This window comes from Orycteropus afer, unplaced genomic scaffold, assembly GCF_000298275.1.
Source record: "Orycteropus afer afer isolate SDZICR_OR568_19922 unplaced genomic scaffold, OryAfe1.0 scaffold00066, whole genome shotgun sequence".
Classification (NCBI taxonomy): Eukaryota; Metazoa; Chordata; class Mammalia; order Tubulidentata; family Orycteropodidae; genus Orycteropus; species Orycteropus afer.
Genome location: NW_006921653.1, coordinates 7673174 through 7685034, shown reverse-complemented (window position 1 = coordinate 7685034; position 11861 = coordinate 7673174). Strand labels below are relative to the sequence as shown.

Below are 11861 nucleotides of genomic sequence, written 5' to 3'. Positions count from 1 at the left end.
AGGCCATCCCATTTGTGGTATATTCTTGTCAGAGCAGCACTAGGTAACCGGAACAAAGGTGTAAATAACTGCTAGTTCTAATACCTTTCATGAAGCGTATACTTTTTAAGGGAGAATATTTGTTTACACAAATGAATTAATACTTGTAAATCAGCATAATTCCAGTATGTGTAATAAAATGAAAAATCAACAAGGTGCAAGTTAATCCTTCTAGGTATAAAAGAAATAGATCCTACCTCCCTGAGAGTCTAGCCCTATTTTCTTTTAAATTATTCCTTCTTTTCCTCTTCTATTTTCTAAAGCATAGATTTTGAAAAGTACTAACGTTTTCGCTCTCTTTTTTTGTCTTTTGTTTTGTTTTGTTTTTGCTGTTCATGATGATGCTCAGGTTAGTGCTGGGGATTTTCTATGAGATTCTTTGGGGAATAAGGTATAAATTGATTTTACGAGCCCCATATCTCCACTCACTCTCTTGTTCATTATTTATCATCTGCCTCCTGGAATGTGCCAGAGCCTAAACTATTAAACAAGGTGACTAGCACAGGCTCTACCTTCAAGGAGCTGACACACCAGTGGGGAAGACAAACATGTCAGCACACAATTTTAGAGTCAAAAATTGTGTCAAAAATTGTGCCAAAGGGGGTGAGAAAAGGGAGTGCCTGTTGCCAAGAAAAACCAGGCATACTTCACAGGGGCTGTGACATTTGGAGTGGTTAATGCCTATTGGAGGATACTAATATCTCCATGAATACAAGAAGAGATTTAAATTATATGAGGCTGAGTACAAAATGAGAAGATAAAGAGGACACAGAACCAAAAATTGGCTTGGGAAATTAACCTTTCTTATTCAGAGGCAGCAAAGAGGCCACTGAAGAACCCCTTCTTTCCATGTGTTATCTCCTAAAAGTTGGCTACGGGAGTCTCATCTATGCATCTTTACATCAAGATGGACACTACCCTGAGTATAGGTATCCAGTACTCCAGAGGCTAAACACAACCTCCCTGGGCAGCCAATAGAGTCTTATCCTGTTCCTTCTCTTCCCTAAGACATGTTACTACAAGGGGAATGCACAGTCATGTTCATCTAGAAACCTGATCCTGAGGTACCAATAGGATAGTCATGTCCAGCACCACTGCCCTGCCGGGATGTCTCCACCTGTACCCAATGCTGACTCACCTCAGAGCATGCCTTGCTACAGCTCAGACTTTACCCCACAGCACCTTCAGCCTCCTTCCCAGGACTTCCTGACGAACTCCTTTCTAGGGCAGAATGTTGATTTCCTAAGTCATAAATAATAACTTACTTTTGTCTATGTAAAATACTAGAGCAGATATTTGCAGAAGTGTTTGTGGAGCTCATTCTGGAGCATTTGATGCTTCCTAAAATCCTAAAGAACTGCTGCTATCTTGAGCCCTCACTAAGGACATTTTTTGATTAATAATTCTGACTTAATCTATTCTTGTTACACAAATGGTTAACCTCAAAGTTAACTCTAGAAATGGCTGGGAGGCATGAATATAGGGGATTCAGACCCTTTTGCTAGACTGAGTTGGAAGGTGTGGTAGTTAAGGTTGTGTGTCAGCTTGGCTGGGCCTGGTTTTTGAGCAGCTGGGCAGCTGGTGGTAGTTATTCCCCATTATAAGACTGGCAATCAATTCCATGATGGAATCTGCCGTGAGCAGCTGAGTCACTGCTGTAGGGATGTGTCTGCTTCCCATGTATAAGGAGAAGCTTTGGGAATGGTCTTCAGTTTTTTTGGCATGCCTGAACCTACATGTAGCCAAGTTTTCATTTAGCAGCTGCCATGTTTCCTGCTGATCTTGGTACTACTCTCTCTGGACTTGAACTAGTAGTCTGCCATGTTGTTTGGTAACATTGGGACTATGACATTTTATTTGTCAACCTTGGGCCTATTAGCCTCAGCAGCCAGAAGCTGCTTGAATAAAGAGACACCTCAAGTTCTAGTGAGCCGGAAGCAAGAGGCAGAGCTGATGCCTAAGGTCAAGGGGCTTTCACCCAGCCCCTAGAGCTTGTCACTTTGAACTTAGACTTCTAGCCTCCAAAACTGTGAGACAATAAAACCCTGTTTGTTAAAGCCATCCATTTGTGGTATTTACTATTAAAGCAGCAGGAAGTAACCAAAACAGAGGGTAAAGAATAAGTGTTACTGCTCATAGAGCCCAGGAAAACCATGATAGACTGCTACTCCCCAAAGTCTTGAGCCTTCATGCTACCGCCCTTAAATTAGTTCCCACAATGACCAATTTCTCAGTAACATAAAGGCAGCTATTCTGACCAAGCAGCCATGCAAGGGAGGAAGCTAATGATTTTTAGGCCTAAGTAAAGATCATGAGATGAAAGAAGTGGTTAAAAGAATAAGATGTCACACTTCTAAAGTTAAAGACAAAATTAATTAGCCTTGCTTACCTCAGGGAAAACGCAAGTCTTCTTGCTGAATAACTAATTCAGTAGCAATTTCTGAGGTTTAGATTATGTATTTTAATAAACTTGAAAGGTAGAATTTACTTGCAGGAAAATGCAAAGATCTGGATGGGTTTATTTACGTAGGTCCCCACGTCCATCTTTCTTGAGGTCATTTATTTATTACTCCTCAAAAGCAGTGTTTTCTAAAAATTCAGTGTACAGTCTTGGACTTTATCAGTTCACAAATTTACTTCAGAAAGTATGAAGTAATTTTTTTTTCTCAAGACTGAGTGAACTAGATTTATGATTGAGAAATAAGGTTTGTTTCTTTATAACTAGAAGTTAAGTTTTGTTTAATCTTTTTATTTCTTCCAGGTGCATTTGGTATAGTATCTGGGCCTAACTCAAGCCAGGAGATCAAAATGATTCTCAACACTTCTACCGAAGATGGTATTAAAAGAATCCAAGATGATTGTCCCAAGGCTGGAAGACACAATTACATATTCATCATGATTCCTACTTTATACAGCATCATCTTTGTGGTGGGAATATTTGGGAACAGTTTGGTGGTGATTGTCATTTACTTTTACATGAAACTGAAGACTGTGGCCAGCGTTTTCCTGTTGAATTTAGCGCTGGCTGACTTATGCTTCTTACTGACTTTGCCACTGTGGGCTGTTTACACTGCAATGGAATACCGCTGGCCCTTTGGCAATTACCTGTGTAAAATTGCTTCAGCCAGTGTCAGTTTCAACCTCTATGCTAGCGTGTTTCTACTCACATGTCTAAGCATTGATCGCTACCTGGCCATCGTTCACCCAATGAAGTCCCGCCTTCGGCGCACAATGCTTGTAGCCAAAGTCACTTGCATCATTATTTGGCTGCTGGCTGGCTTGGCCAGTTTGCCATCGATAATCCACCGAAATGTATATTTCATTGAGAACACAAATATCACCGTTTGTGCTTTCCATTACGAATCCCAAAATTCAACCCTCCCCATAGGGTTGGGCCTAACCAAGAATATACTGGGTTTCTTGTTTCCTTTTCTGATCATTCTCACAAGTTACACTCTTATTTGGAAAACCCTAAAGAAGGCTTATGAAATTCAGAAGAACAAACCAAGAAATGATGATATCTTCAAGATAATTATGGCAATTGTGCTTTTCTTTTTCTTTTCCTGGGTACCCCACCAAATATTTACTTTTCTGGATGTGCTGATTCAGCTGGGCATCATACATGACTGTCATATCGCAGATATCATTGACACTGCCATGCCCATCACCATTTGCATAGCTTATTTTAACAATTGCCTAAACCCTTTTTTTTATGGCTTTCTGGGAAAAAAATTTAAAAAATATATTCTCCAGCTTCTGAAATACATTCCCCCAAAGGCCAAATCCTACCCAAGCCTATCCACAAAAATGAGCACACTCTCCTACCGCCCCTCAGATAATGTAAGCTCATCCACCAAGAAGCCTGCCCCTTGTTTTGAGATTGAGTGACATGCCTGTCTGTGAAGGAAACTTGTGAAAGAAACAGAAAGAAAAACATTCCTCCAGAGCACTTCACTACCAAATAAGCATTAAGTCCTTTCAGAAGTTAAGGAGAAAATGGATTTCATGGATAGAATTGATTTCTCTAAAGCTCAGAACAAACACTTTTCCTTGTGCAGGAAAACAAAGCAAACCCACATTTTGCATTGTTTTGCACTAGATAACGGAGCCCTGGTGTCGCAGCAGTTACAGCACTCAACTGATAACTGAAAGGTTGGTGGTTTGAACCCACCAGCCGTTCTGCAGGAGAAAGATGTGGCAGTCCACTTCAATAAAGATTTACAGCCTTGGAAACTCTCTGGGGCAGTTCTACTCTGTCCCATAGGCTCCCTATGAATTGATTCAATGACTGTGGTTTGGTTTGGGTTTTGTATTAGATAGATAATGGTCACTCAAAGGAAGATGTCAGCAGCTGCATGAATGTATCAATTGGGAGAACTTTTCTAGCAGAAATGCATCTCCCAGTCTACACTTACTCTCTCTTTTTATTTCCATATTTACAATATGTTAAACATTTAAAGGAACAATGGGAGATGAGAGCTCTGGATGACACTGCACAATTTCTAAAGGGCAATAGAAACGTTTTGTGCCTGTTTTAGCTACATAGCAACTGTGGTCCACTTGTACCTGCTACTGCACATTTTGTACAAAGACATACTAAGCAGTAGTTGCCAAGTGTCAAAACCTTTTGTGAAACTCCACTAGTGTCTTAGAGATCCACTCTGCCAAAGCAATGCCAGTTAAATGGCTTATTGGTGTCATGGTATTACTGATGACACATATAAAAGTGAAACTACTTGTAAAGGTGTTACTCTGGTCCTAGGTATTAAGTGTCTTCCTAGTCATATTAGTTTTATTTCATATCTGAGAAAATATATTTTGTGGTAAAAAGATTATATATCATCAACTATGCCTTACTGTCTTAAAAAGTATATATTCTCTATATGTGTAGGTGTGTGTGTATCTATATCTCTAAATTGTTACTTAATTAAAACCCAGCAAACTCATATTTCCTTAAAATAAATAATTTGATTATAATAATTTGATTGCAGTTTTATTTGATCTTCATTGTTTAAAACATGCTGTTATTTTTAAAAATAAGACAACTGTGAATAAGTGTGAACATTTTTGTTTAAATTTTGATATAACTAATAGTTTAGTAATACTGGTTATACATATTATATCTTTCCACCGAAAAACAAAAAAGAACAAAAGAAACATTTTGTTCCACTGGGCAATGTGGAATGAGCACATCATTTTGAACTTTCCAAGTTTTTCATGTATCAAAAATAAAAATTACTCATTCCTTATAATACCAAAATAAGAAATTTCTTTGCACATAGGCCCAGTTTTAAATAATAGGATTTTTTTCTGATTACATAATGATCACTACAGAAATTTAGAAACCATAGAAAAATATAAAAAAATAAAATTTATGTATAATTCCCCCCACTAAAAAATGATTAATTTAACATGAGTACATTTTCTTCGAGTTTTGTTTGTATTCATTATACACACACATACATAAATACATTATGATACTGTAGTCATAATGTGTATAGGGCTATAGATACATTTTCACTTAATGTCACACCATAGCAGTTTCCTACACCATTAAACATTTTTTCTAAAACATTTTAATAATTGCACAATAATACAAAATACAGACACACCCTGATATAGTCATTGAGTCCCATATTTTGGAAACTTTGGTTCTGTTCCAATTTTTTGGCATCCTAAATTACACTGTGAGGAACATCCAAGTGTGTGAATGTAATAAATTACTCACAATAAATTCCCAAAACTAGTACAACCAAATCTACATGTATAAAAATTTTTAATATTCATATTAAATATTTTTAATATTCATATTTTCCAAAAACTTAAACAATGTAATTACCACAAACTATATATGTCCTAAGGAGGCAAGGAGGCCACATCTTCTGACCTCCTCTAACCCCACAAGAGGAAGACAGAATCACCATCAGTAGCCCAAGGCCTCTCCCTGTGAGGCCAGACATGCTGCCTCTCTCCAGCCCTTTCACTAACCCTGAAACCAACCATTCTTCCCACAGCACCCACCACCTCTCTGCTGGATTTGATAATTCACTTCAGTGGCCACACAGAGCTCACAGATTATGGGGTTTATTAGGGAAGCAACAGGCTACAATTCAAGTTCAGAAATGCACTCAGTTTCTCGCAGCCCTCCATCTCCCTCAGCAGCCAGCAGTCTCAGTAGCACATCGCTCTCTCAGTAGTGTGTGTCTCTTGCATCTCTCTTTCAACAGCATGTGTCTCTCACATCTCTCAGGAGCGTGGGTCTCCCAGCATCACATCTTTCTCAGCCAGCAGTCAGAGACACTCCTTCTGCCTCTAGCAGGGTTCCTTCTTAGCCTGGCAGAGTGGCCAAACTAACCAATCCCAACATCAGAATTCTCTACACCTGTGAGAGAGATAACTTCCCAGAGATTTCTTCATGCCACTCACAACAGAAATACCCCAGGTGGATAACTTTAACAAACAGGAGCTACTCAGTTGCTCATGGCAAATTCCACCATGGAGTTTACAAAGACTATGGCTAGAAAAGTCATACCAGGTAATTTACTACACCGCAATAGGGATACATTTCTCTACAGCCAGAGCAGAATGTAATATTTATTAAAGTTCTGAGACAGTATTTCTATGGAAGTAGATTGCCCACTCTCCCTTCCAAGGAGTAGCTGGTGGGTTTGAACCATCAGCCTTCTGGTTAGCAGTCAAATGGCTTAGGCACTACACCACCAGAGCTCCCTAAATAGACAAGTGCAATTTAATATAAGGATACAGTTAATTCATTGAACCTAAGGGCAGGGATTCACCTGTACCTGAAAAAATGATGCAGTGTTTCTTCTCCCCTCACCAGTTGCCTCGTTCTCTTTCCAAATAAATGCCTTTGCTCCTCCTGGAATCCACACAAGGCAGACTGAAGTGTTCAGTCTGGCCTTATAAACTGTAGCTGAAGGATTAGAGAACATAAAATAGCTGAGGGAAGCCCCCTGCTAGAGATGAGGGTTCTTTTGGGACTAGCAGACTTTCAATAAAGCAGCCTATTACATTCACATTCCTGACCATAAGTGTATTTTGTAAATAAATGTGGCTATATATGCTTCAAGGAGCTCTGGTAGTATAGTGCCTAAGGCACTTGACTGCTACCCAGAAAGCTGGCAGTTCAAACCCACCTTCCTCAGAAGGAAGGTTGGGCAATCTACTTCTGTAGTGATACCACCTCGGAAACCCAAGGAGAGGTCTCTGTGAGTTGAATCCAACTCGATGGCACATAACAACAAACAACATATATGCTTCATATTATTTTTCTTTTATATTTAATTATTAATTCCATTAATTCATTGCCAATCATCACTAATTCCAAAAGTCCTTATTATTTTCATTAAAAAAAATCATCTCTAAAATATAAATTCTCTCTCATCCCAAATTACAGTGCATATTTATCCTATTTGAAATTCCTCCTTGCCAGTTTTATAGCAGCTTATATTTGTATCCAATGGTCATTTAAATCTATTTATTCAGCACATTAAACTTGTTGAACCATTTGATAGTTATAGTTGATAGAGATTTCTGCTAGATAATTGTACTTAGATACCTCATTTATTTATTAACTGATATAAATTAATTCTTTACACGTCTCATTTTCTTTTTAATTCCATCAAATTATATTGTGATTTTCTCATCCCATTTTGTAAAATATGTATTGATAATTCTGATGATTAATCTTGGTTTTTTAATGAGACTAACTTAACTTTGAAATTGAAACTGTATTACCAGAATGTTAGGAATGAAATACAATGATTTACTTTTCAGAAATGAATTTAGAGGTTAGGTGATTCCTTATTTTGGAATATTTACTTTTAAATTATGCAGAAAGGAAAATTTACCATAATAGTCTAGAATTCAAGGGCAATAGGTACATATATTCCAATCCTTGTTTCCCTAAGAAAGGTTTATCTTTTCAGACAATCATTCATTAATTCATGGATTCAAAACATTTTATATTTTTTGCCTCCTCTGCTGTATAACATATATCTTAGAACACACAGTAAAAGTTTCAGCTAGGGTGGGCAATAATAGAAACAAATGAAAATTAGCTGGACTGCCAAGCCATGGAAATATTCGTAGAAGCTTGAGACTACAAATTTTCTGTTTAGTAACTTTGTGTACTGATGCAGTTTTTTCCCACAATATTCACCAACCTAGGGAGCCAGAGAAGAGTAAATAGATTCCCACAGGTCACAAAAGTGGTGACTGAAGAAAATGATGTCCAGAGAAATTCAGCCATTTGTGTGAAGTAAATGGTGATATGCCTTAGGACAGAGAAGAGAGTAAGTTAGGAGCACATGAGATACAGAAATAGGCTGAGGAGTGGAGAGCTGGAGGCAGCCCCACATTGCCTAAAAGGCCAGACTACAAAACTCCCAGGAGAACTGTGTACAGATGATTAGGTCTCCAAGGGCCATGTGGGAAACATTGGACCCAGAAAGAGTGAACTTAAATACTAGCTAATATTTAGCAAGCTATAAACAGGAGACAGACTGGTAAGAAACAAGACATAATTGTATGATTTTTTAGATTTCAGGCTGCATGATGGGAGAGAAAAGTTCCCCTGTAGGTCTATACTGGAGGCCTAATGAGATTGAAGAATACATGTAAAGGGAATAAAGAAATGGAAGAAGTGGAATTTTGGAGCTAATGATCAGAGAGTCAGATTTTCCAATTCAGGATTTTTATAGAATCAGTTAAAATGTAACTGTATATTTTATGTCTATAATTGCATCCATTCTTGTGTGATGTATTTGCGTAGTGGACACTTGTGGAACTATCTGCACAGTATCTCTTCTCCCTTTATCTGGGGAATTGTGTGCCTCATCCAAGGGCAGGCTCACCTCAGGATCAGTCATTTTTCTACCTAAGCCAATTCCCAAGCCACAGTTAATTAGCTCAGGCTTGACCTGCACCAATCACAGTCCTTCTTAAGGATTTTTCAAACAGGTACGGATCAAAAGTTGGTCCCTTCACAATGTTGGAATCTGTAAGCTTTAAGTTTGGGTCCTATTAGCAGCCCACTGTGGCACAGTGGTTAAAGCATTTGGCTGCTAACCAGAAGGCCAGTGGTTCAAAACCATCATCAGCTGCTCTGCAGAAGGAAGATGAGGCAATCAACTTCTGTAAAGATTTACAGCCTTGGAGACGATGGGTTGCCATGAGTCAGAATCAACTTGACAGCAGTGGGTTTGGTTTTGGTTTGATGTGGAGAAAGCTGGTGTGCCTTGAGACTGATGTTAACAGAAAAGGAAAGAGAGTCGTAGCATTGCTTGAGTCCCTGATTCTACCCATGTCTGATATCCAGCTGTATCCCTGCCCATTCCATGCTTTGGAAACAGCATCCATGTCTCCAGTCAAAGGTCCAGAATATAGTGATCTATAGCTGAGAAGACTGCAAGTTGTCCTTCCTGCATGTATCCTCACAAGCATGTATCCTTGTATTCTCTTCTGGAGCAGCCAGCACATCACGAATTGGCTATCCAGCAGGAATTATACTAGTTTAGGGCCCAAAACTTCTTGATCCCTATTTCAAAAAGAAGTCATTGGACTATCCATTTACAGTCATTGGACTATTCATATGACTCCTTATGAGAAGGTGAGACCAGGGCATCCAGTTTGGTGTTGGGAGGTGAAGAGTGGTAATATAATGGGCTTGTAATTGGATGAAACTGAAGGCAGGGACAATAATACCTACTATTGTAAATCATTGTAGATGGAGATCTACGCCTGATGACAAAATACTCTTCTGTACACAAGCAATTACAATAAATATTATTTGACCATGAAGTAGTTAAGACAGGAAATGAACACCCCATACACTTACAAGCACGGTACTTGGCCTACAGTGCTGCCAGGATCCTCCTCTCTCAACAGTGACCCGGCTGATCCCTGGCTCTCACAGTTGACAGCATCCCACCCTGCCCAAATGCAACTGAAAACTCATACTGAAAAACCCAACTGACTTACTTGAAAAATGAAGTAACTGAAGCCCAAAATAAGCATTTTCAAAACGATCATTAGAAAGAGCCAAAATTAGAACAATGACTACCCTTTTTCCAAAATACAGTAACCTAGGAAGAGAGAACTAAGCTTTACTATTTCATTCTAAATCACACATATAAAAAGAAGCTTTGTATAATATCCTATGAGTTTAAATACCCTTTAAGCAGCATGACAGGAAAATATTTATCTGTATGCACAAGAGATGTAAATTTTATGAATAAATCATGTTAATTTTGAAACTATTAAAAATCAGTTTGCTATGATTACTCTGCTTCAAGTATCAAAATGATGATGAGTCATATATATCCCTGGGCCCCTTTCTTGATTCTACATCCTATAAAGCTTCTTTTGAACAAATGAACAAGATGAGAACTAAGAATCCTGGCTGAACCTCCCAGTGAGTTGGGATATATCTCAAGGACCTGATTTTCAAAGCTTGATGGAGTTCTGCCGTGCCATATGGACACATACAGTTGCTAAATGATAATTTTCAGAAAATAAGCTTCACTTTTCCAAATGGCAGATAAAAACCAGGCTAGTGTTAACCAACAGGGAGAATCCCTCATAGAGTGCTCCGTGGTGAGGAAATCATATCCCCAGATTCTTAGGCATTTCTGCTTGAATCATTCAGCACTGTGTAATAGAAGGACTCCCAGATGTGGATTCCTTTTGACTGGTGGCATTTTTATCATTGCTGCTATTACAGATAATTTTCAAAGCAATATTAAATGGGTACAAAGTATTTTAGCCAAAGCACATGCAGGAAATTCTCTCCTAAAGCTGCAACTCAATTTAAACCATGTGAAAAATATTGGAGGGATGCAACAATTTAAAAAAAATAAAAAGAATTATAATTCCTAACTAAGCATGCAATCAGAGCCCTTATAAACAAGCAACTGATATTCTCATTAGCCCATATTAAAAGTGGATAGTAGAGGATAACCTTTCCACTGATGATATCACCATCAAAACGGTAACATGATTTGACCATGAAGTAGTTAAGTAAAGAAAGATGATCAATGAATCTCCCTGTTTATTCCATGTTCTCCCAGAAACTGCCCCCTGTTTTCCTTAGGGTACACTCTTCCCCACTCTTAGTTCAGTTGGTCTAGTTGGAGCCCATTCCCAATGTTAACACATCCAATGGGGAGGTGAGAAGACCCAAGCAAATCTGATGACCATATTTCTCTGGTCTTAATGGGATGGGCTTATGAGTTAAATAGACACAGCCAAGGTAAATTTCTTGATTTTGTCAGACACAATCAGACAGGTTGCTTGCTCTTTATCGTTATATAGAAACCGAAGCAGATGAGAGGAGTTGCAGCAGCCATTTTGTCACCCCAAAGGGAGAAGTGGAAATTTCTGGGAGCTTTCCTTGGAGGCAGAAGAATAAAATCAACATATGAAGCCAACATAGTGAAAGTCTGGACCAAGAGATGGAGAGAATAAAAGTCCTTATGACATCATTTGAAAATGGCTTTCTATGCCAGGAGGTAGCCCTACCATTTAGATTTCTCTTTTTCCTTAAACCAGTACAGGATAGGTCTCCAAAATTATCCACTAAAATTCCTTAAACCAGTACAGGATAGGTCTCCAAAATTATCCACTAAAATTCAATCTTCAGTAAAATCTTTATAGCTACCACTTACAAAATTCTTATTATAGGACAGGCACAGTTGTTGTTGTTGTTAAGTGCCGTCGAGTTGTTTCCGACTCATAGCGACCCCATGCACAGCAGAACGAAACACTGCCTGATCCCGCACCAGCCCCACAATCCCTGCTAT

At 38.6% G+C, this 11861-nt stretch overlaps 1 protein-coding gene across 1 annotated transcript; it reads left to right on the top strand.

Annotated features, from left to right (window-relative positions):
- The first annotated feature begins 2832 nt into the window (after positions 1-2832).
- On the top strand, positions 2833-3927 carry AGTR1 (angiotensin II receptor type 1). The gene has a single exon (XM_007940194.2). It carries the CDS (start codon positions 2848-2850, stop codon positions 3925-3927), a length of 1080 nt encoding a protein of 359 aa, XP_007938385.1. The 5' UTR covers positions 2833-2847.
- The last annotated feature ends 7934 nt before the right edge of the window (positions 3928-11861 follow it).

Bases quoted from the DNA above. Each gene is read 5' to 3' on its own strand.
- AGTR1 (XM_007940194.2), top strand. From the start codon at position 2,848: ATGATTCTCAACACTTCTACCGAAGATGGTATTAAAAGAATCCAAGAT.